Here is a 24,600-nt window from a genome sequence, read left to right on the forward strand (position 1 = left end):
CAGAGCAGAGTTTACTGAAGGTCCACTTATTCTAAATTCGAGGAGCCTCATCTCCTCCTCACACACGGTGAGATGATCGATTGTAGAGGTGTATTGTGCAAACCGGTGGCAGTCAGCGTATATCCAGACGGATACTGCCTGCGTCCTCTTGTGGCAGACCACCACCAGGGCTCCAATCTGCACATCTGTTCTGGCATCTGTCGGGCAATCATCACCTTTGGTCGAATGATTGCTGTACGTCACACAGCTTGAGCCATCCGTCGACCAGGTGGTGCCATAAGCTCTTGTCCCCTACTTGTCCACCCGATGCAGACTCTGAGCGCCGCCAGTTGCACTCACGTCTGCACTACTCATCTGGATGCCCCCACTCTTCAAGAGCACATGCCCGCAGCCGATGCTCCGTATTACAAGAGGAGCCAGCCGGGCCACTGCGCTGTGCATAGCTCTCCTGGGCGTATTGTTATGCGCGCCCAGCCTTTCCATCTATAAGTCACCACGCAGCTCTTTCCCACCGTCTCGCGTCCACATGTGCGCCAGCGCCGCCGAGCTTTCGTGGTCTCGAGGGGCCCCTGATGCATGGAGCGCTTGCGCAAAGTCCTTCCACCACTGACCCAAGCCGACCCCTCGCAAGATCCTTAGCGGAGTTGCGTCCGAGATGTGTGCCTGCGTTGCTGTCCAGGTGCATGTGCCGGCCCTGGTGCTTCCCACAAGCTTGCGAGCATCGAGCTGGCCGCTACCGAACCGTATCAGAAGTCAGCACCAGGATGTAGTCCCATCAGTCAGGCTCTGCAGGCTCCCAGAGCTACGCATCAAAAGGCCGTTCTTCTTTGGTTGTGCAGCGTGGGGAGATGCACCGAACTACCACACCCTCTCCGTGTGGCGTGGTTTACGACGGGGGACGGGGTCCCTGTGCTCATGTCTATCTGCCCAGGACGAGTCGCAGCCCGGGTTGACAATGACAAGCGAGCATCGCCCGGCTCCTTGTCAGCGGGTGGGAGATCCCGCCACCCTAGTACCCACAGCAACGGGTGCCGATCACTGGCAGAGGGACACGACACCCAGGCTCCCGTTCCTTCCACTGATGGTAGCCCACTATGAAGAGCCCTTTGTCGCCTGCACCAACAACCTCAGGCACTGTGGGTCAGAGCGCCTCCATAGTGGACAGCGGTAGCACTATGATGATCTGGGGTGACAGGAGTCCCGGTCTATCAACTCAGGAGACAGCACGCTTTGGGCAATGCTTCCCTCCTGTCCAGATCTGGGAGGACTGGCTGCCTTCTGAGCCCACCTGGCACCTTGTCAGGTGATGGAGTGTCTTAAAGTATTCATTACAAAAGATCAGAAATAGCGCCATGCATTCCCAATAGACCAGAACGTCTCCTAGGCTACTCTATGCTGATTCGCACCTTTCATGGACCCTAGCGATCACTGTAATCTTCTCTCGGGATCCCGCAAGGGACTGTCCTTGAGTGCGATTCCCCCACGACAGCCGGGAGTCGCAGACATAATCCAAAGGGATGAGAGTACTACAGAGGCTGAGAGGAGAGCGCCGATGCACAGGGGTCCGCAGAGACCCGGTTCGTACAGGGAAGGCGTGGAGGCTGGCTCTCCAGGGATGTAGAGCCACCAGGAAAGGAGCTGGCAGTGGGGCTTAGGCGCAGCAGAGGCACCCGATCCGTCCTCTGATTGGCCGCGAGGCAGTAGGCGCATGGGGCGGCATCACCGCTTGTTTTTGGATTTTCTGCTTCCCTGCGCGTTGTGCAGGGGTCCGCAGTGGGCTGAGTATCACAGGCTACACATAGTAGATGCGTTTACTACCTAAGTACCTACGCCTTCCCTCTGCAGATGAACCACCAGCAGAGGAAGCCGACGAGGCCGGCCACAATGACAACCGCCGCGACAGAGATCCCTGCTATGGCACCGGTAGAAAGGCCGCTCTTATTCGTGCTTCCCCCGGTACTTTCACCGTTCATGAGGTAGCAGAGAACGGAGCCACTACCAGCCGATGGAGGGGCGCAGCTAGCGCAGTTGGCGACGCCGGTGATGGATCCCCCGTCGCTCTTGTCGCATGCTATACACTTTTCTTTGGACGGGTAGTACCCTGCAGCGCACACCGTGCACTTGGTGGCGTCGTTCGCATTGCACTCGGAGCACTCAGTGGCGCAGGGAACACACTTCTTAGTGTTACCGCCAGTCTTAGCATATCCAGCCTTACACGTGTCGCACTGGTCCTGGCTGGTGCACGTCTTACATCCGGCCGAGCAAGTGATGAGCGCGCCGTTATTCAGCTTGTACCCGTCGGCCGGAGTCTGACAGGCATCGCTCGCTTCTGCTGCGGCTAAGCAGACGCTCTTTCCGGGGAACTTGGTCGTCTCATAGCAGCCCCCGTTCATACGAAGAAGCCCGTTGGCGCATTTGTCACAGACACCAGTCCCTTTGGTAGTGCACGTAATAGCCTTTCCGGCCGCCGCCGAGCAGACTCCGTTCTGTGGAAACTGGCCGGCTTCCTTGCACTTGGAGCAGTAGGCCGTGCCATCGACCGTCAGCTCGCACTTCTCGCAGTTGTTAGCATTTGGCTCGCATCCTGGTTTGCACGTCCCCGTGTTGCCCTCTCCTTCGTAGCTGAGGGCCTTCTTAGGCTCACAGCTCGTACACCCGTTGGAGTTCCCGTTCGCGCACGTCTTGCACGAGGTATCGCACTTGGCACAGGCGGTTTCTTTCTTGTAGTATCCGTCCTTGCAGGTCTCGCACTGTCCTTGCCCGTTGCACAGGAGGCAGTTCTCGACCTCGCACTTCTTGCAGGCCTTCTTGCCCCCCTCGTTGGTGCCCGCGTAGTAGCCTCCCAGATCTCCGCACGCATCGATGCACTGGCCCGTGGGCGTGAGGGCCTTAGTGCCCTCGCACTCTGTGCACACCTCCTTGCTTGTCTTCGGCTCACTGCACGTCTTGCAGCCGGGGGTGTTGCACGGCGCCGCAGGGGGGTCGGACTTCTTCATGCACCCGGTGCCGGCCTCCTCGGGAACGTAGCCCTCAACGCACTCACAAACGCCAGAGGTCTTTTCCTCGTTGGAGTTCAAGGGGCAGCTTTCAACGCACCCCTTCTTGTTTGGCTGGACCTTCTTCTGGTTTTCGCACGTCTTGCAGGCGACTGCTCCATCGGCGCCCTTCTCGCACGTCGCGCATCCATTGGAGGTCCCCTCGGCGCACGCCTTGCACGTCTTCGGCTCAGTGTCGTCGGCGTAGTGGGTGCTTTGATTCTTGCACTCAGTTTCGGTGACGCACGTGCCAGTGTCGCTGCCATTATCCTTCTTCAGGTACGGCTTGTCGTCCTTACAGGAGGTGCACTTCGCAGCCTCGGTCTTACAGGTCTTGCAACCAGGATCACACGCCTCACAGGTTTTGGTGCCGCCATTTTTCACGAAGAACCCTTCGGTGCCGGTGCACTCTTCTTCTGTCACGCAGGAGGTGGCTGAATCTGTAGCCGTCTTCAGATACTTACCTTCTTGGCACGCAGTGCATGTGGCAGCCTTAGTGCCACTAGCTGATAGTTGCTCTGGTTTCTCACAGGTAGCGCACCCAGCCACCCCCGTGTATATCTTATCGCCAGTAAGTGTTACGCCCGTCGCGTCTCCGCACGAAACAACAGAGTCGTGGGCGTCGTCTGTATCTGCCGGCGGGACAAAGTACTTATTTCCAGCGACAGCCTCTGTGCACTTACCAGCATCTGCCGCTTGACACATGGCATTGCCAGGGGGTTTTGCTCGTTCATAGCACCCGCCCTTGTACATGAAGGAGTTGCCGTTACATCCTGTACATTTTCCGCCTGCGTGTGTCTTACATACTGCTGTATCAGACGACACATCTGTGCATACCCCGTTGACAGGAGCGCGATCAGCGGGATCTGCCTTGCATTGAGAGCAATACAATTTACCATCAATCAGAACGTTGCATGCCTCATCGGCACAATTGGTAGTTTGATCTGCACAGGTAGCCGTTCCAGCTTTTTCTGCTATCTGTGCCGTCCATACAAACTGAAGGATTACCCCCGCGAGAACAAATCTACAGAACATTGGGGTCAGCCGGTTACTAGGAGACGGACAGAACTATTAATACATTATTATCAATCTGTGTGATACACAGTAGAGTGTAATACTGGGCACACTTCTGAACGACGTCACGTGAGTGATGAGAACGCCATCCTGTCATTCGCGGAGGGCCTCTCATTCTCCCTCGTTATAGACCGTGGCAACAGAGACACAACAGGCAGCTCGTCCGTCTCCGTAAGCATTCCAGGGAGTCCTGCCTGTCTGTACGAGGAGGTTTACTCTTCCACCAAGGACGGTTTCCGGCTGCTTCCGGTACATCAGTCGTGCCTGGACCGCTAGTCTGTTGACCGCTCGGGATTTCAGATATGAAGGCTTGGATGTGTCCAGGTTCTGGTGGCGGTGATGGAGTATTCCACGTGGGTTTTTGCAGGGGCGGGTCTTTCTGAAGCATACCGCAGGCAGATCTGCGATACACTGACCCACTACCATTGACGGGTGCTCTTGCGCTAGTCTTGTATCTGGTTCGCTGATGATCCCCCCTAGACGACATCTTCCGCCATCTCTCGGAGAAGCGCGGTCTCAGACCAACCTCCAGTGGAACAACTCATCAGTTCCGCCTGTGTGGCGGGCTTCAGGCTTACCTGCAGGCGTAATCCAGAAATTTCACGAGTGGGTCTCGTCATTCCTGGCCAGTTCAGAGACGAGGGTTGGTCGTTAATGATATAATAGGGATCTCCCTTCACTTGTATACCAGGAGTCTTTTGCGTCTCTCAGTCGCTCCGCAGGGGTGTGCTCAGGCTGAGTATGCACGCCGGTCCTTTCGGGGTTCAGGCCTTCTCGTGGACTCTCTGCTCTATCAGTGGCGCCTCTCCTTGGTCTGCCGCCTTGGTGGGTGTAACTCTGGTCACTGTCCTTTTTTAGATGCTCCCGTCTGTCAGGGGCCGTCATCGGGCTCTCCGCTGGCTGGGCCTCTCAGTGTCCGGGCAGCTGTGGCTCGAGTCAGGGCTCCCACGGTCGCGGTCACTTGGGTCTCAGTGGGTCAGCTGGTGGGTGAGGCGGGGTTGGTGGGTGAGGCTGGAGGGCTCTGGTGGGGGCTGAGGCGGGGGGTGTTGTATGTGCCTCTGGATCCGGTGGGCCAGTGGGGTGGTGGGTGATCCCCTCTCTGTTTGCCAAGGTGGTTGCGTCTGATCCCCAGCCTTCGTTGCACTCCTGAGACAGAGGCACCGACGATCGTGTCGTGTCCCCTGACTGAGCGCCTCCCTTGGCCCCTGCATGTCTCGGGCAGTACTGCTTCTCTGTTTGACTAGTACGTGAGTGTTGAGGCAGGCCATCGCAGCCTCTCCTGTTGCTCGCTGGTGCTCTGTGCGGGTCTGCTGAGCCCCTGGCATGCCCTGTCCAGTGCCTCGACGGTAGTTCACCTCGGGCCAGCAGGGGTGTGGATGAGCCTGTGGATGGGATGGGGTGCTCTCAGGCCTCTAGTGTGATGGCCCTCGAAGACTGGCATGGTGGGGACCGGGTGGGCGGTGTTGTATGTGTCCCTGGTCCGGTGGGCCATGTCGGGTGATCGCAGCTGTGGTGACTGGAGGCTGTCTATCTGTGACCCATCCCTCTGTGGACTCGGGAGTGCCCTCCGCCCAGGCAACAGTGGTGCTGCTGGGGCCCTCGCCTGCGGGCGCTGTCCAAAATCTCGCGAGTAAATTCCCGCTCAATTTTTGGCGATGTCCGGAGACGAGGGTTGGTCACGGGCCGTAACGATAATCACAGCGGTTGTAAGGAGGAGCTATCTGCGTTCCTCGGCTGTTCCGTGGGCGTGCGCACAGCTGGACCTGAAGCGTCGAAGAGCCCGCGAGGACCCGATCCGCATTATGAATGCAAGATCGTACCTCCGGGGCCCCCAGAGAGCAATCGTGAGTCTCTACTCGGGGGACCACTCCGAAGACGTTTACTCTCTCAGCAGGACACACGTGCTGGCTCTGTGGCCAACCGTGTGAGAGCGCCAAGCAACTAACCGAGCACCTGAGAGAAGCAAACGATGACAGACACAGAGTGCTGGGCGACGACAAGTTGATCATTCCGGCCCAGTACCGAACCGGACAGCTGCCATGCTCATCCACCAAGGTGCACGCATGATCGCGAGCATCGAGCAGGCTGGGACTGGGGTCGCGCTCCCCGCTATCAAGGGCCTGAACGCCCTGGTGGGAAGCCCCAGAAGACTCAAGCAACACAGTAGAGCAGGCCCAGAGTAAGGCAGACCCAGACCCCGAGAAGGCGAGACGCCGGATAGCAAACAGGGTGAACAACGCGCTGAGCTTCGGGGCAGTTGCTAAGGCTCTCCGCGCCCTTGATGAGACACCCATGGTAGACATCAAGTCGGAGAAGGCCGACCGCCCTCAGCGCGCTACACCTGTGCGTCCTCCCGAAGGCTACGTTGGCCTTGACTACCCTCCATCGATGAACTCGACGGGCTGGAGCCGGCAACCGAGGAGGAAATGAGGAAGGCCCTGTTGGGACTCTCAACAAGAAGGCCTCGGGCCGGTCCAGCTCAAGGCGATGAAGCAGAGCGACAGCTTCGTGAAGTACCTCACGCAGGCATACAACGAGCTGACCACCCACCCCGAGGCGATGCCAGAGGTGATGGCCATGCTCGAGTTCCGGGCGATCCTCATCCCGAAGGAGTCCGACGGATACCGCCCGATCGCGATAGGCGAGACGGTGACAAACATCTTCCACCGCGTCCTGCTGAAGGGCTGATCAGGCATGCCAACTACCTCTTGTGCGAACAGATCGCCTTCATGCAGAACGCATACGCGGTAGGTGTGAGGAGGGCCCACGAGCTCATCAGCAGGCGGGGATGCACGCCGTCTCCCTCGACATAACGAACGCCCTCAACTCGCTCCCGAGGGCAGAGGTCGCCAGAGCCCTGAACGAGGCGGGCGTCCCGAAGGTCATGGTCGACCACATCGGGGACTTCCTCGACCTGAGGCACAGCCGGGACGTGAAGTGCGAGGTCTGCGGCGTCCCCCAGGGCGACCCGCTCAGCATGCTCCTCTTCTGCATGGCCATCGAGCGCCTCCTGAGACGCCTCAAGGAGAGAGGCATCCCCTTCCTTGCCTATGCGGACGACATCGTGGCGTTCCACGACGAGGCCTACCCGGCAGGTGTGATAACACAGCTGGCCATGGGCCTGACGATCAGGAGCGACAATGCAAGTCCACCATGGCGGGCGAGGAGGTGACCTTCCTCAACCACCCGGTGTCCCCCACTCCAGCAAGCCTTACCCCAAAGGCCATCGCAGGTGCTGAGACTGCCCTGAGGAAGATCGAGAACGCCCCAATAACCACCCACCAGAAGCTCATCCTGCTGTCACTCTGTGTGATCCCGATGGTGAACTACGCCCCCCTGGTCGAGATAACATCGGACAAGGCGGACTACGAGGAGCTGACAGACGTCGCACAAGGCTTCAGCAAGCTAGCCAACAGAAGCTGCGATCGCCTGGTCGACTTCCTGGCGTACCCGAAGGAGAAGGGCGGCCCGGGCCTGCTCATGCTGGGACTCTACCACGACGAGCTGCGGAGGGCATGGACTCCCTGGACGTCAACAAGGGGGCCAGAGACCCGGTGGAGCTGTCGGTGGAAGGCCAGGCACTGCAAGGGAAGGGGGCCTACTTCAACCGCCTCCTCACGCGCACACACCAGCTTTCGGACAGAGCGGCGGCGTGCTGACCGAGGAGGAAAGGGCCCTGAAGCAGAGAGATGGCTCGATCATGGGGCAGACAAGAGGCACCTGCCCGGGCTGCCACACGGCAAGGACCCTCGACCGCGACATGATCGTCACGTGCCTGTACCTCCGCGTCTCGGGGAAGCTCAACCGGAGCTGGAAGTCAAGACCCACAGCCACCTCAGCGACCAGAACCAGAAGCCCGACATCTGGCTCGTCGACAAGTGCAAGGCAGTGGACGTGCGTGTCATCCAGCCCCGCCAGATGGATGCCTACTACAACGAGAAGGCCAAGAAGTACAGGGACGGGACGCTCCCGATCATCTACGGGACAGATGGATCCCTCCACCCCAAGTCCAAGGGGCACCTCGAGGAGCTCCACGTGGACCTCTGTCCGGGCTGCCTTCGCCATCGCCTACATGGCTGCAGAGGCGAACGAGCACCTGACGGAGCTGATCAGACGCGACCGGGCCGAAAGCCTGGTCACCCAGAGCGACCGTCTCCTGTCATCCTACTTCTGACAACCGAATGAATCCATCCCCGGGACCCGACGACAACGACCGAGAAGGGGCAAAGACTGGACACACAGCCGAGTTGAATCCCAACCAGAAGAGAAAGCCCGCTAGCTGCTGCTGATCTGTATGGACAGTATTGAGAATGACAACAAAGACCAGAGCTTCACTCACCGTGAAGGGAGAACAAGGAGAGGCGCTCTAACAGGCCAGCGAACCTGCAGGACGGCTTGATCTCTGAAAGAACCGATGTGCACATCCAGTCTGAGTGTACTCCTGTAGAATAGCCGAGGAACGCAGATAGCTCCTCCTTACAACCGCTGTGATTATCGTTACGGCCCGTGACCAACCCTCGTCTCCGGACATCGCCAAAAATTGAGCGGGAATTTACTCGCGAGATTTTGGACAGCGCCCGCAGGCGAGGGCCCCAGCAGCACCACTGTTGCCTGGGCGGAGGGCACTCCCGAGTCCACAGAGGGATGGGTCACAGATAGACAGCCTCCAGTCACCACAGCTGCGATCACCCGACATGGCCCACCGGACCAGGGACACATACAACACCGCCCACCCGGTCCCCACCATGCCAGTCTTCGAGGGCCATCACACTAGAGGCCTGAGAGCACCCCATCCCATCCACAGGCTCATCCACACCCCTGCTGGCCCGAGGTGAACTACCGTCGAGGCACTGGACAGGGCATGCCAGGGGCTCAGCAGACCCGCACAGAGCACCAGCGAGCAACAGGAGAGGCTGCGATGGCCTGCCTCAACACTCACGTACTAGTCAAACAGAGAAGCAGTACTGCCCGAGACATGCAGGGGCCAAGGGAGGCGCTCAGTCAGGGGACACGACACGATCGTCGGTGCCTCTGTCTCAGGAGTGCAACGAAGGCTGGGGATCAGACGCAACCACCTTGGCAAACAGAGAGGGGATCACCCACCACCCCACTGGCCCACCGGATCCAGAGGCACATACAACACCCCCCGCCTCAGCCCCCACCAGAGCCCTCCAGCCTCACCCACCAACCCCGCCTCACCCACCAGCTGACCCACTGAGACCCAAGTGACCGCGACCGTGGGAGCCCTGACTCGAGCCACAGCTGCCCGGACACTGAGAGGCCCAGCCAGCGGAGAGCCCGATGACGGCCCCTGACAGACGGGAGCATCTAAAAAAGGACAGTGACCAGAGTTACACCCACCAAGGCGGCAGACCAAGGAGAGGCGCCACTGATAGAGCAGAGAGTCCACGAGAAGGCCTGAACCCCGAAAGGACCGGCGTGCATACTCAGCCTGAGCACACCCCTGCGGAGCGACTGAGAGACGCAAAAGACTCCTGGTATACAAGTGAAGGGAGATCCCTATTATATCATTAACGACCAACCCTCGTCTCTGAACTGGCCAGGAATGACGAGACCCACTCGTGAAATTTCTGGATTACGCCTGCAGGTAAGCCTGAAGCCCGCCACACAGGCGGAACTGATGAGTTGTTCCACTGGAGGTTGGTCTGAGACCGCGCTTCTCCGAGAGATGGCGGAAGATGTCGTCTAGGGGGGATCATCAGCGAACCAGATACAAGACTAGCGCAAGAGCACCCGTCAATGGTAGTGGGTCAGTGTATCGCAGATCTGCCTGCGGTATGCTTCAGAAAGACCCGCCCCTGCAAAAACCCACGTGGAATACTCCATCACCGCCACCAGAACCTGGACACATCCAAGCCTTCATATCTGAAATCCCGAGCGGTCAACAGACTAGCGGTCCAGGCACGACTGATGTACCGGAAGCAGCCGGAAACCGTCCTTGGTGGAAGAGTAAACCTCCTCGTACAGACAGGCAGGACTCCCTGGAATGCTTACGGAGACGGACGAGCTGCCTGTTGTGTCTCTGTTGCCACGGTCTATAACGAGGGAGAATGAGAGGCCCTCCGCGAATGACAGGATGGCGTTCTCATCACTCACGTGACGTCGTTCAGAAGTGTGCCCAGTATTACACTCTACTGTGTATCACACAGATTGATAATAATGTATTAATAGTTCTGTCCGTCTCCTAGTAACCGGCTGACCCCAATGTTCTGTAGATTTGTTCTCGCGGGGGTAATCCTTCAGTTTGTATGGACGGCACAGATAGCAGAAAAAGCTGGAACGGCTACCTGTGCAGATCAAACTACCAATTGTGCCGATGAGGCATGCAACGTTCTGATTGATGGTAAATTGTATTGCTCTCAATGCAAGGCAGATCCCGCTGATCGCGCTCCTGTCAACGGGGTATGCACAGATGTGTCGTCTGATACAGCAGTATGTAAGACACACGCAGGCGGAAAATGTACAGGATGTAACGGCAACTCCTTCATGTACAAGGGCGGGTGCTATGAACGAGCAAAACCCCCTGGCAATGCCATGTGTCAAGCGGCAGATGCTGGTAAGTGCACAGAGGCTGTCGCTGGAAATAAGTACTTTGTCCCGCCGGCAGATACAGACGACGCCCACGACTCTGTTGTTTCGTGCGGAGACGCGACGGGCGTAACACTTACTGGCGATAAGATATACACGGGGGTGGCTGGGTGCGCTACCTGTGAGAAACCAGAGCAACTATCAGCTAGTGGCACTAAGGCTGCCACATGCACTGCGTGCCAAGAAGGTAAGTATCTGAAGACGGCTACAGATTCAGCCACCTCCTGCGTGACAGAAGAAGAGTGCACCGGCACCGAAGGGTTCTTCGTGAAAAATGGCGGCACCAAAACCTGTGAGGCGTGTGATCCTGGTTGCAAGACCTGTAAGACCGAGGCTGCGAAGTGCACCTCCTGTAAGGACGACAAGCCGTACCTGAAGAAGGATAATGGCAGCGACACTGGCACGTGCGTCACCGAAACTGAGTGCAAGAATCAAAGCACCCACTACGCCGACGACACTGAGCCGAAGACGTGCAAGGCGTGCGCCGAGGGGACCTCCAATGGATGCGCGACGTGCGAGAAGGGCGCCGATGGAGCAGTCGCCTGCAAGACGTGCGAAAACCAGAAGAAGGTCCAGCCAAACAAGAAGGGGTGCGTTGAAAGCTGCCCCTTGAACTCCAACGAGGAAAAGACCTCTGGCGTTTGTGAGTGCGTTGAGGGCTACGTTCCCGAGGAGGCCGGCACCGGGTGCATGAAGAAGTCCGACCCCCCTGCGGCGCCGTGCAACACCCCCGGCTGCAAGACGTGCAGTGAGCCGAAGACAAGCAAGGAGGTGTGCACAGAGTGCGAGGGCACTAAGGCCCTCACGCCCACGGGCCAGTGCATCGATGCGTGCGGAGATCTGGGAGGCTACTACGCGGGCACCAACGAGGGGGGCAAGAAGGCCTGCAAGAAGTGCGAGGTCGAGAACTGCCTCCTGTGCAACGGGCAAGGACAGTGCGAGACCTGCAAGGACGGATACTACAAGAAAGAAACCGCCTGTGCCAAGTGCGATACCTCGTGCAAGACGTGCGCGAACGGGAACTCCAACGGGTGTACGAGCTGTGAGCCTAAGAAGGCCCTCAGCTACGAAGGAGAGGGCAACACGGGGACGTGCAAACCAGGATGCGAGCCAAATGCTAACAACTGCGAGAAGTGCGAGCTGACGGTCGATGGCACGGCCTACTGCTCCAAGTGCAAGGAAGCCGGCCAGTTTCCACAGAACGGAGTCTGCTCGGCGGCGGCCGGAAAGGCTATTACGTGCACTACCAAAGGGACTGGTGTCTGTGACAAATGCGCCAACGGGCTTCTTCGTATGAACGGGGGCTGCTATGAGACGACCAAGTTCCCCGGAAAGAGCGTCTGCTTAGCCGCAGCAGAAGCGAGCGATGCCTGTCAGACTCCGGCCGACGGGTACAAGCTGAATAACGGCGCGCTCATCACTTGCTCGGCCGGATGTAAGACGTGCACCAGCCAGGACCAGTGCGACACGTGTAAGGCTGGATATGCTAAGACTGGCGGTAACACTAAGAAGTGTGTTCCCTGCGCCACTGAGTGCTCCGAGTGCAATGCGAACGACGCCACCAAGTGCACGGTGTGCGCTGCAGGGTACTACCCGTCCAAAGAAAAGTGTATAGCATGCGACAAGAGCGACGGGGGATCCATCACCGGCGTCGCCAACTGCGCTAGCTGCGCCCCTCCATCGGCTGGTAGTGGCTCCGTTCTCTGCTACCTCATGAACGGTGAAAGTACCGGGGGAAGCACGAATAAGAGCGGCCTTTCTACCGGTGCCATAGCAGGGATCTCTGTCGCGGCGGTTGTCATTGTGGCCGGCCTCGTCGGCTTCCTCTGCTGGTGGTTCATCTGCAGAGGGAAGGCGTAGGTACTTAGGTAGTAAACGCATCTACTATGTGTAGCCTGTGATACTCAGCCCACTGCGGACCCCTGCACAACGCGCAGGGAAGCAGAAAATCCAAAAACAAGCGGTGATGCCGCCCCATGCGCCTACTGCCTCGCGGCCAATCAGAGGACGGATCGGGTGCCTCTGCTGCGCCTAAGCCCCACTGCCAGCTCCTTTCCTGGTGGCTCTACATCCCTGGAGAGCCAGCCTCCACGCCTTCCCTGTACGAACCGGGTCTCTGCGGACCCCTGTGCATCGGCGCTCTCCTCTCAGCCTCTGTAGTACTCTCATCCCTTTGGATTATGTCTGCGACTCCCGGCTGTCGTGGGGGAATCGCACTCAAGGACAGTCCCTTGCGGGATCCCGAGAGAAGATTACAGTGATCGCTAGGGTCCATGAAAGGTGCGAATCAGCATAGAGTAGCCTAGGAGACGTTCTGGTCTATTGGGAATGCATGGCGCTATTTCTGATCTTTTGTAATGAATACTTTAAGACACTCCATCACCTGACAAGGTGCCAGGTGGGCTCAGAAGGCAGCCAGTCCTCCCAGATCTGGACAGGAGGGAAGCATTGCCCAAAGCGTGCTGTCTCCTGAGTTGATAGACCGGGACTCCTGTCACCCCAGATCATCATAGTGCTACCGCTGTCCACTATGGAGGCGCTCTGACCCACAGTGCCTGAGGTTGTTGGTGCAGGCGACAAAGGGCTCTTCATAGTGGGCTACCATCAGTGGAAGGAACGGGAGCCTGGGTGTCGTGTCCCTCTGCCAGTGATCGGCACCCGTTGCTGTGGGTACTAGGGTGGCGGGATCTCCCACCCGCTGACAAGGAGCCGGGCGATGCTCGCTTGTCATTGTCAACCCGGGCTGCGACTCGTCCTGGGCAGATAGACATGAGCACAGGGACCCCGTCCCCCGTCGTAAACCACGCCACACGGAGAGGGTGTGGTAGTTCGGTGCATCTCCCCACGCTGCACAACCAAAGAAGAACGGCCTTTTGATGCGTAGCTCTGGGAGCCTGCAGAGCCTGACTGATGGGACTACATCCTGGTGCTGACTTCTGATACGGTTCGGTAGCGGCCAGCTCGATGCTCGCAAGCTTGTGGGAAGCACCAGGGCCGGCACATGCACCTGGACAGCAACGCAGGCACACATCTCGGACGCAACTCCGCTAAGGATCTTGCGAGGGGTCGGCTTGGGTCAGTGGTGGAAGGACTTTGCGCAAGCAGCTCTGTGGCCTGTTGGTCGCATTCTCCTCTGCCGTAAAGGACACCTACCAATGATCGTTACGAACTGGATGACCCCCGTCTGTCTTTGAGACTCACCAGTGTGCACAGTTGTCGATGAGGCGGAGTCGTCCACCAGTCACGCCCTGCTGGGCTAGTCACTGTCACCGGTGGCTAAGGAGCAGCAGGAGCCGTCTGCCTCCGCACGGAAGGCCTCGAGGGGTCGTGTTACGCTGGAAGCCGGTCACTGTTCCACATATCCGCTACCTAATTATGGGCAGGAGTATCGGACACGAGAAGAGCTACGACAAGGACTCGCTGGGGTAAGCGTGCTCTGCAGCTCCTTTGGATGCCCCAGTCCCTTACGGCTCAGGCACTGGGGCCTCAATGCATCTGCCCCTTACTGGGTTCTCCACCGGCTAGTGCGACCTAGGCAGACACAGAGGAGTCCCGGCTCCTGTTCTGTGCAAGCTCGTCAGACCGGCCTGGTCGTGAGGTTTGGAGACACCTAGGTCGAGTACTCCCAGGTCCCTACTCCAGACAGGCAATCTTGTGGTGGGATCATTCACTCTAGAGGGTAGTCCAGAGCTACCAACAAAATAAACCCGATTATCCAATAACTTCCACCTTTTGAAAAATCATGTCTGTCACGAGTCGTTTGATGCGTGAATACCAGAAGTTCTCGAAGACAGACATTCCAGGAGTCATGGCGCTGCCAGACCAAAAGGATGAGCGCTGTTGGAATTGCATAATTCTGGGGCCCGCCGGGACAGCTTGGGAGAATGGTAAGCTATGTATAAGGATGAAATTTCCCAACGAGTACCCTATCAAACCTCCTTCTGTACATTTCGTAACATCGATGTATCATCCAAACGTTTATACGGACGGCTCGCTTTGTTTAGATATTTTGCAGTCACAGTGGTCTCCTTGCTTTACAATCTTGTCTGTCCTCCTTTCCATTCAGTCCCTTCTGACAGACCCGAATCCATCATCTCCGGCCAATAGCGATGCCGCGCACAAATATAACTGTGATATAGATGCATACAATCGCGAAGTAAGAGCACGCATGGAAAGGTCGCAGAGCTTTATCAAAGAAGAGCCGTGGTGTAGAGTCTATGAGGCGCTTCAGAATAGAAAAGTAGCAGATAACACTTCATGACCATACGCTGGCTTTCCAGCTATCGTTAAAATGTGGGATGAGCCTGCTTTGCTGTGGATCAGACGGTGACCGGTACTGTTCATCGTCTGCTGGCCCATTGGCGGAGACTATAGCAGAACAAGCCTTTTCGCAAAGGAGTGAATTGGGTACCTCTATCAGTAATAAAAACTACAAGCTATGGCAAGCACAGAAATCAAAGGGTCATACACTGCTACAGGAGAGGTAAATTTTGAAACAACGCTCACTGCCACAACGCTCATACAGCTAGCAGTGACAGCAGGGGTACTTCTTATTTTCTCCCTATTCAAGTATTTACTCCCAATGGTATTTTGTCCGTTCTACATGCGGCGGCAAAGGAAATTTAGCATATGGTTTCTAGACGTATTTTGCCAGCCCATTTCGCAATACGCTAGATGTGGAAATGTGGCTGCCATATTTGTTTTGTATCAGACTATGGTGATTTCCTTATTCGGTATCATGTCTCTCTTTGGCTTAACAATCCTCATACCTGTCTATGTGGTGGGCGTAGACCAAGACTTTAACACAGACTATCGTACAGGCTGGTCGAAGATGTCTCTTACACACGTGGAAGCAGGCTCCTATGCCATTTTAGTTCCGACGGTCGTTGCGACAATCTACACATTCATGATGATGGAGTTCTATGATCAGTTCCACATCGTGTATATCTATTTCCGTCAACGTGCTCTACGTCGCTCGGCACCACAGAACTTCGTTGTCATGCTGGATCAGCTCCCCTCAGGCATAAGAACATATGGAGACCTTGCTAAGTCTCTTGAAGGCGTCTTTCAGCAGGGTGTCATACGCTATATAATTCCCGTTCCCGAGCATTCTCTGAGCTTAACGTTCAAATACAAGAAGCTGCTAAAGCTAATTCTAAATCAGCATAAGACAGATCGGTTGGTGAATTACTATGTAACGGAATTGGAGGCCTACATGAACAAAATAGGATTGCACGGACTTACATTGGCCGAAATAGACGATCCGACCGTGAAACAGCGTGTCCAGAAGATGCAGAATAAGATATCTAAGTCGCAAATGGCACTGATTCCTTTTAAGACTAAATCACGTCAACTAAAGTTAGAAATACTGGCGTATGCCCATGAAATGAATATTGACCTCTCCCACCTTATCGGAATCAAGCATCTACCGCCGCCAATGCCTGCCAATGTTACATCTTTCAACAAGCTTACTACATGTACGCGGATGACTGCTGAAGACGTTATTGCAGAACGGGATAACTTTGACATCGAACTTAATCTACCTAGCATTCAGACTCTTTCACGAGTGGGCTCCAACCTTACTGCCTTTCAAGGCCCTAGCAGGACTATGTTAACCAGGGATGAAGAGTCTCAAGATAGAAGCATTCCAGAGTCCAGTGACAGATCTGTTTCACAATTTAACAATATATATGCGTCACTACCTACCTCAACGATGCAGCTCTCTAATCCTTCTAATGTGTTGATCTCTCCAAAGATTTCGCACGACCTGCGTGTCAACAATTTAATTGGCCCACTGATAGGCATGGGTTCAGTTGATGGAATTCCAAGCGCTCCTCGAGTCGTCTCAGCAGGCAGGCAAGCTACCGAACCATTTCATCTCAGTACAATCTATAGTGCACAAGAAGGAAGCTTTCGTGAGGCAGAAAGCGTGTCTGCAGGAGCCACGATGAAACCAGCTAGCTCTTCTAGCAGAACAGAGTATGCGTTATCCACACAACGACCCATCAGTGCAGAAGAGCGATATCGGGAGCAGCAGGCAACATTAGGCGAGGTCTCCACGAGGAGCTTAAGGCCAGTGCTTACAAAGTATCTCCTGGGTATACCCAAGAGTGTTGCAGAGGTAATAAGAACCACGTTTCCTGACCACGGGCTCGGGAAAATAGATGCTGCTACAATAAAAAGCAAGACACGGCAGCAGCACAGGGCCCACATCGATACTCCGATCGGCCGGACCGCATTTGTGGTTTTCAACTCACAGATCGAAGCGACCCTTTGCTCTAATTCGCTACTTTATATGAACGCAACCGAGCCAAAGGTCGGATCTGCACCAGAGTATAATCAAATAATCTGGGGGAACACAGCATACTCAAAGAGGTTTAGATTAGTGATGCGCTCAATTTTCCTAGTTCTTCTCCTATCTCTTTTCATTGGCTACTTTGTTCCTCAGACATATATCTTAAACTTGGTTGCAAATAACAGTGAGCAATGGTTTAATTCTTTCTATATTAGAATGTGTAAGCCAGGCCAAGGGCGCTACAAGTGTGCTCAGACGGTCTCTCTCACAAAAGGAACTGTAAGCGACGTTGGGGGAGTTGTCTGTTACATTTGCTATAAAACAGCGTCTATGAGCATTACCCTTCTTCCTGTCATAGTCCAAGTTATCTTTATGGCCCTCCTGCCCTTAGTTATAAAGTACCTTTCTATGCTTGCCTTTTGCACTAGCAACACAGAAAAAGCCAATCTCGAATACAGAATTAACTTTCTTTTTCTCATTTTTATTGTAGGAATAATTCAGATCATGCTGACCTCCACCTTCAACGAGTATGGAACTATAGATTTTGAACAGCTAACAGGCCTAACGTTGAACGGACTGGTGGCCAATATTGGCCGCAATTTTCCTGCACAAATCTTTACATTTATTAACTACTTAATTACCAAGTATTTCCTTTTCTCTGTCCTCACGCTTCTACGGATTCCCGATTTGCTGCTGGGTCTGCTCAAGCTTATGATTACCAAAGACCCTATCGCTAAGAGGCGAATAGCTTACTACACAGGATTTCCTTACCTTAAACAATTAGCATATGGCTCTCACATGACGGTGATAGGCTTTATGTACTCAATCGTCGCACCTATATCCACGGTGTTTGTCTTTATCATTTACACCGTGTTTTCAATAGTCAACCGCTTTAATATTCTCTATGTGTATAGACCTCTCTCAGATTCCGAGATGTCCGCTGCCACAGACATTATTAAGTATGTTAGCGGAGATACTTATTTGGGATTTTTGCTAATGATGATAGCGACGATTGCATTTCTTATCGTTCTCAACGAAACCATCACGCTTGTCTGTGCGTACTTCCTCGCGACAATCATGATCATCGCGATAATAAGAAAGGTGTACGTTGACTCTAAATTTAAGCGCGCTATGATGTCGATGCACTTGAGCGATTGGGGCGCCAAGACCATGTGCAAGATAAATCCATATCGTGAGAAGCGCAATCCCATTGAAGCTGACGATGGAATAGTAACATACGGGGAGGAGAAACACCTTAATGACCTCCTGGGCGCAAACGGTGCCGATCAGTGGGACAGGTACAAGGCAGACATAACCAGCATGGAAGTGGTTGATCAAACGCGACAAAAGCTCTCAAAAATATTTACTGAGAGAATGAGAATCAAACCAAACATTAACATGAATCACTTACAGAAGAATGAACTGACCGCCGCGCCCCTCAACCTGGCAGAACCACCTGTATCATACATGAGACGTACCTCAATTATTTTCGAAGATTTCCAGTGTGAGATTGCTAACGAACTGTCTATCAAGAACCATGAACTCACAGATGACGAAGTAAGGGCTATTGCCGCGATGTACACCCATCCAGCTTTTGCCCTCTCATATGTTTACGGGCCGAATAGGCCTGACGAAGACATACGTTAACGATCACTTAGTTTGTTGCATTTTGAACATTACAAAAGGGACTCACTAGCAGAAAGTATACGGAAGATATCTGAGCACAGAACTGAGGACATGTGCTGTACCTCAGAATCTGACTCAGGGTTAAGCTAAAAGTATCTAATAGAGTTGAAGTCTGTGAACACTACTTTGCGCTCCACACGCGGAACACATTGTCAACCGAAGCACTGATAATTACAGAAGCGTCATATGAGATATCAAACGTTGCAACTGCGTCCATATGACCATCTAAACGGGCAACCTCTGCGCAGCTCTTCTTCAGGTCCTCGGGACCACCCCAGACCCGTAGAGTTCTGTCATTGCTGCAGGTAACAATGCGATTACCGAACCCAGGCGCTAGAAATTTGACTAGGTTGACCTCTCCGATATGGCCGTGGAGCACACCTGCCAGTGAGTGTTGATCGTTGTCGATGACATAAACATCAACTTCTCCCTTCTTTCTCTTCTGTATCTTCTTTCTCTTTACCATATCGGGAAGAGATATGTTATCTCCTACACCGCCTTCCCCATGCGAGACTGAGATCGCTGTGTACTGTTTGCTAAGTGACATAGAGCAAGACAAAACCTCGGATCCAAAGTTATGTTCATAGAGAGGAGACTCGGGAGCGCGCAAATCCGTGATTCTATAAAGTCCATCAGAGCTAGCGCTTATCACTGTTGTCAGGTTGGTATCCATGTCGATTGCTGTAATTTCGGCTGGGTGCTTAGTTAAAAGCTTACTCGATATTGATAAGTTAGCTGGCTCAGAGAGATGAGATCCAGACCTAAGGCTAGTACTAGTGCTACCAGACGCACTGACACCGAGTGGTACGCGGAGGTCATGTACCTGGACTCCACCGTCAAAAGACGCACTTAGTAATCTGTGATCAGAACGGTGGTCAAAGTAGATAGAAATTACCTCCTCTGCATGAATGTGAGGCAACGAGGCAAATGGATCATCGGGTCGGCAAACATCCCAGATATAAACCGAGCCAGACGCGTTTCCCGCAGCAAATAGCTTAGGACTCACGCGAGAGAATGCCACTGAGAGAAACTCACAAACATCATCGGCCACCATAAGAACCCCCATGGGAGCTCCTGTGTCGGTGTTCCAAAGACGGCAGCTTCCATCGAAGGAGGCTGTGCCACAGATAGCTGCATCAGGATAACTGAGCTCAGCGGTATATACTACGCCTTCGTGCCCTTCTAATATGCTTCTCTCCGATAAACGAGCCTTGCTGGTCACAATGGAGGAGAGATCATAGATTTTCGCCGTCCTATCATGAGAAGTTACTACAGCGAGCTCTCCTGATTTATCTAGCTTGCAGGAGGTAATGGGTAGGAGCTCGCTTGTGACAACCGCCCTGGGTGCATATTTATATTTGAGGTTTACCTCCTGCGCAGCCAAGAGAGTAGACGCAACGTAATCTGTCTGTGCCTTGTAATGGGCCAAAAACCGGTTTGACTGTGCTAAATATTGCACACATGTATTGAGCGATGTCATACAGTGAGGAACAGCAACGGTTTCTGAAAGGACACTCTGAGTGTGCCTGCTTGTGTAGGAAATCGTTACAGAGGGTGGATAGTAAGTAAGCTCGATCTTGTCGAGCTTCATCAGAGAGCCTTTTTAATGGCCATGCAAAATGGAAACTTTGGAAGGCTTAAAACCTTGAAATCCTTCCCCAAGTATTTTTTGTCTTCGTTTAGGTATTCCCAGGATGTCATTAACACAGCGCCTTCTGCCCTCTGACCATAAGTCTGTTGATGCGTCTCTTCAGGACCAGCAGATGATCAACACCTTTGCCCGGTTGCACATGGTTTATGTGGAGTTGGCAGAGCAGCGCAAGGTTCTCAAGAAGCGTCTCGATGACATAGAGAGCGCATCAGTTGCTCTTTTAGAGCTTGATGATACGGAGGTGAAGCCGATGCTCGCTATCGGGGCGGCTTTCTTCCCAAACGACTCCATGGACATTGATAACTCGCTGGAGGCTCTAAAGGCAACAGTCTCGCAAGAATACGAAGTCGTCTCTAATCGCTGTAGCAAGATAGAGGCCAAGCTCAATCAACTACGTGATGTGCTCCAACAGAAATTCAAGGGTTCGATAAACCTAGACTACGAAACCTAGGGGCATTTGCGTTAGTAAATTAGCAGTCCTAGCTCTCATTGCGGTCATAATCGCTGTGCACATGTGATTCGGCAGGAGTTATAGAAAGGAGCGGCACCTAAATTCAAAACCTGAACCAAAAATGAAACTTCCATATCAGCTCATTTCATGGTGTTTACGACAAGGAATTGCTACTCAATTACGATCTCCCCGACAGGATCTACACAATGGATATCTTATTGCTGAACTTTTGAGCAAGTTGTACCCAGAGCATTTCAAGATAGTGCAATTTGATAATCAGAGTTCTGCGACCGTGACATCAAAGAATTGGAATAGAATCGCTGCAGTTGCTCCCAAGATAAAACTTTCCCTCACTGATACAGAACTTGAGGCATGCAAAGCTGGAGACGAACAGGCTCTTGTTTCTATATTGAAACGTGTTCACACCTTGCACACGGGGAAAGATCTGGCAGAGAGCAAGCAATCGACAAGACCAGTATCAACAAATGAGGATAGGTCGCTGACTAAGGGTCCTGTCTCTAAGCTTGGGGTGGCATTGAACGCCAACCATCAAAATCAGACCATCACTCAGGACCCTCTTAAATTTCTTGTAACGCGGAACCTCGATAACATACATCATACATCTGCTCATGAACAAACGACCTTTGCCACGGCAACGAACCTTTCAACCATCTTGGTCCATGGTGACGCAGATGGACTGAATGCTGCCAGCTCCAGACCAAACAACTCTATGCTGTCTATGCGACCATCCACGGCTGCCGTTGATAACGATGATATGGCCTTTAGGATGAATCCTGGTGCTACAGGTACATCCAATGAAAATAAGCTGCCGAAGAATGTCCCCAAGTTTGTGCGAGGCGTATATATCTCGACACGAAGACTCCTCATGGAGTTGTCGACAGCCTGCAAGAATGCAATTACATCTCTTCCAGAACTTCAGAACATGCTTGAGATGATTGATCCACGGGTGGACACCATCTATCCATTTATTAATATATGTCTGCGCGTTCCTTCAGAAAATGCAGTCGAGCTTTTCGACGCCTTGATCCTTGAGCTGAAGCCGTTTACAACTCTCTTGGTTGATCAAATTTCCGCCAATCCATTTCTCTTTTGGGAACTCCTGAAGTTGCTTGTCTTATCCTCCATCAACTTGCGGAGGGTAACTGGCCCAAAAGCGGAATTTCCACGGCAGGCGACTGAATACCTGTTGCACCTGATTGCAGAGCTAGGCCGGTCTTCTCCGTCATCTCTTGCATTGATCTTCAGTCACATAATTAAAACTAGATTGATGCACGTGATCGATTTGCGTGAGTTCGGACTTCACAACTTTGTGGATCTTTATATGGCATTTTTGCCGATCATGGAGCATGAATCGGCGTTAGACATAATAACAAATATTATACAGCTTGCTGACAATAATTTTAGAGAAAAGTCTGATGGCCAATATATGATCAATCCCAGCAAGTTGCGGCTTGCTGTTTTAACCTCTATAGTTTCTGTCATCTCCGGCTACTTCATCAAGTTCTCCCATGATCCACGCTTTATGCTATATGGAATGTTTGTGTTACCATTGAAGCAACATATTGGAGAAAGTAAAGATGACCGCAGCAAGTCCAGCAGCCCCGTTAGGTTTTCTGAGCGTGATAACATGCATGCAAGCACAGGAACTGCCCAGTCCTGCAGCGAGTATAGTGTTTCCACTGGATATGGGGTCATGGTTCAAGGAGATAACGAAGAAGAGATGCTCTCTGGCAGAGAGCTTTTGGAGCAAATGTTATTAGATATTCTCTATGTGATTATCCGCGTTCTAGTGGGGTCTGAGAATTTATTGATAGATGAAAGAGTCATCGTTCTGGACCTTCTGTTCAGGTGCTGTGCAGCAAATCCCCAGGAGCTAATGCCCCATGCAGAACCCACTATTCTTGTTATCTTTGAGTCCATTGTTAATCGCACAAAGCCATGTATTACGCTAGTCTCTGATAGTGACGATGTAGAAGGGAACACACGGTCTTCGCACCAGCCTTATAGAGTAGCCAACGTTGCTCCAAACTATGGAAGCACTAAACTGACATCTCTCTGCGCTGGGACTGACCTACAGACAATCCCAGAAGAGGGTAGTAAGAAAACCAGCCTATCTGGTGGTAATCCTGCTACCAAGACCCCAAGAAGAGCGTCAATTGCTTCGTTATCTGTTCCAGAGACTCACGCTATAGTAGATGGTCTTCACTCCTCCACGCACACAGCCTCGCTCGGGCCGTCAGTTAGCGTAGGCGCCAGTCAAATAAGTATAGTACCAAGTGACCGCCACAGTCCAATTGCTGTGATGAACACGGTGGCATCGGAACGGAGTGCAACGGAAACATCGCCCGAGCATAGTGTGGAGGGCATGGTAAAGGTTGAGACGCATGGCATAAATTGTCAATATGATAATATACCCTACCTACATTATGAAATGCTCCTTTCTCTAGTGCTCATCCTCCGAAGATATGCATCTCTGTGTATCAAGGATCATTATGACACGCCCTTAGTCCTCGTCTCCTATGACTTGGAAAGAGCCATAATGGACTTTCATGAGCGTCTCTCTCCTGTTTCTCTCCTCATTGGGATCCTGAGCTCAACCGGTAGAAACATGGACATGATGAAGCACATTACTCCCTTCACAATACAGACCATTCTCGACGATCCGGAAAAGGCTGAGGCGTACAATGAGACATTGCACGTCCTTAGGTGTATTATGAACGTTCTCATACAGTCTCCTGATATGACGGAGATTGTCTTTGCCGCCCTCGACGGCAAGGGAGACTTTGAGCAATCTATAGTTAGCTATCCACCCCATTGCTATCTAAAGATCGTACAGGCTCTATATCCCGGTAGTGAGCTTATGGAGATAGTACCTGCGTTGCTATGTGTCGCCGTAACGTATTCAAAGGAATTCCTTGCCAACAAGAGTATCGATCCAAACAATTACTTCATAGCCATCGCACGTCTCATAGAATTCATCCCGGACATAAGCTGCTTCGTCTATGACCACCTCAGTGACGAGCTCTTCACCCAGATTACAGACCCTCGAGTAAGTGAGACAGCAAGCTCTCTGTTGACAGACCTCTTGATCGAGCTCGATAGCATGGTCGACGAGCAAGAACTACAAGCCAGTATACACGCGTTAATACAGTACGCTTTCAATAGCAACGAGGTCCTATTGCCTACCGCGCGAAAAGCGTTTTCTGGGAAGTTCATGGAAGAATGTCAGCAATCTGTAATAGCCTTTCTCAATTCACTGACAATGGTCCCGACGGCACTATCCCTGATGAAGGACATTCTCATCAAGACAGATTCCGAAGACTATGGAAACGTACACTTGGCCAAGTTCATTCGTTCAATCTTAGAAGAAAGCTCTGTTGGAGAAGACTGAGTTGTGCTGGCGCAATACACCAAGGAATTAGGTCGCTCTGCATTGTGTGCTACCTCCAGTGATGTGGCTTCTAATAAACTCTATAAGCCTACTGCAGCATGGCATATAGCAGACAGTCTAATTGTTTACATACAGATAGGCTCAAGAGAAGTAAAGACATCAATGTGTGAGGAAGTCTCTCACCTCTATTGACCTCCCTGCTCCCTTTTGCGAGCATCTGCTGCAGCTTGCTTTTGCCGCATGATCTCTGCATTGCGCTCCTTTGTCTCAGCTAGGTCAACGCCGGTGTGAGCACGGCTACGGCCGCCCTCATTTCGCTCCTTCCTTTTTCTTGCTCGTTCACGATCAACATCGCGCTGGTTACCCCGTGTCATCCAGGCCACAGTG

The 24,600-nt window shown here is 53.2% G+C and overlaps 8 protein-coding genes and 1 pseudogene across 8 annotated transcripts; 6 read left to right on the top strand and 3 right to left on the bottom strand.

Moving 5' to 3' along the window:
- Positions 1-1,826: 1,826 nt before the first annotated feature.
- GL50803_00d112801 (VSP) lies at positions 1,827-4,070 on the bottom strand (the record flags this gene model as incomplete). Its single annotated transcript, XM_038046444.1, has 1 exon — positions 1,827-4,070. The coding sequence occupies one exon, from the start codon at positions 4,068-4,070 to the stop codon at positions 1,827-1,829; it is 2,244 nt and encodes a 747-aa protein (XP_037902107.1).
- Positions 4,071-5,911: 1,841 nt separating this feature from the next.
- On the top strand, positions 5,912-8,417 carry GL50803_0060878 (Reverse transcriptase/endonuclease, putative; annotated as a pseudogene; the record flags this gene model as incomplete).
- Positions 8,418-10,334: 1,917 nt separating this feature from the next.
- On the top strand, positions 10,335-12,578 carry GL50803_00112801 (VSP; the record flags this gene model as incomplete). Its single annotated transcript, XM_001704508.1, has 1 exon — positions 10,335-12,578. One exon carries the CDS (start codon positions 10,335-10,337, stop codon positions 12,576-12,578), a length of 2,244 nt encoding a protein of 747 aa, XP_001704560.1.
- Positions 12,579-14,460: 1,882 nt separating this feature from the next.
- On the top strand, positions 14,461-14,979 carry GL50803_002876 (Ubiquitin-conjugating enzyme E2; the record flags this gene model as incomplete). Its single annotated transcript, XM_001704509.1, has 1 exon — positions 14,461-14,979. The coding sequence occupies one exon, from the start codon at positions 14,461-14,463 to the stop codon at positions 14,977-14,979; it is 519 nt and encodes a 172-aa protein (XP_001704561.1).
- Positions 14,980-15,156: 177 nt separating this feature from the next.
- On the top strand, positions 15,157-18,660 carry GL50803_0092518 (Transmembrane domain-containing protein; the record flags this gene model as incomplete). The annotated part of the gene is made up of 1 exon (XM_001704510.1): positions 15,157-18,660. The coding sequence occupies one exon, from the start codon at positions 15,157-15,159 to the stop codon at positions 18,658-18,660; it is 3,504 nt and encodes a 1,167-aa protein (XP_001704562.1).
- Positions 18,661-18,820: 160 nt separating this feature from the next.
- Positions 18,821-20,290, bottom strand: GL50803_0016141 (WD40 repeat protein; the record flags this gene model as incomplete). The annotated part of the gene is made up of 1 exon (XM_001704512.1): positions 18,821-20,290. One exon carries the CDS (start codon positions 20,288-20,290, stop codon positions 18,821-18,823), a length of 1,470 nt encoding a protein of 489 aa, XP_001704564.1.
- A 103-nt stretch (positions 20,291-20,393) lies between these two features.
- On the top strand, positions 20,394-20,801 carry GL50803_001383 (Prefoldin subunit; the record flags this gene model as incomplete). Its single annotated transcript, XM_001704514.1, has 1 exon — positions 20,394-20,801. The coding sequence occupies one exon, from the start codon at positions 20,394-20,396 to the stop codon at positions 20,799-20,801; it is 408 nt and encodes a 135-aa protein (XP_001704566.1).
- Positions 20,802-20,922: 121 nt separating this feature from the next.
- GL50803_0024043 (CH-like domain-containing protein) lies at positions 20,923-24,213 on the top strand (the record flags this gene model as incomplete). The annotated part of the gene is made up of 1 exon (XM_001704515.1): positions 20,923-24,213. The coding sequence occupies one exon, from the start codon at positions 20,923-20,925 to the stop codon at positions 24,211-24,213; it is 3,291 nt and encodes a 1,096-aa protein (XP_001704567.1).
- Positions 24,214-24,398: 185 nt separating this feature from the next.
- On the bottom strand, positions 24,399-24,587 carry GL50803_0025855 (4F5 protein family protein; the record flags this gene model as incomplete). The annotated part of the gene is made up of 1 exon (XM_001704517.1): positions 24,399-24,587. The coding sequence occupies one exon, from the start codon at positions 24,585-24,587 to the stop codon at positions 24,399-24,401; it is 189 nt and encodes a 62-aa protein (XP_001704569.1).
- Positions 24,588-24,600: the final 13 nt, after the last annotated feature.

The sequence above is a fragment of the Giardia intestinalis genome, chromosome 4 (genome assembly GCF_000002435.2).
Source record: "Giardia intestinalis strain WB C6 chromosome 4, whole genome shotgun sequence".
In the NCBI taxonomy this organism is placed as follows: domain Eukaryota; phylum Fornicata; order Diplomonadida; family Hexamitidae; genus Giardia; species Giardia duodenalis.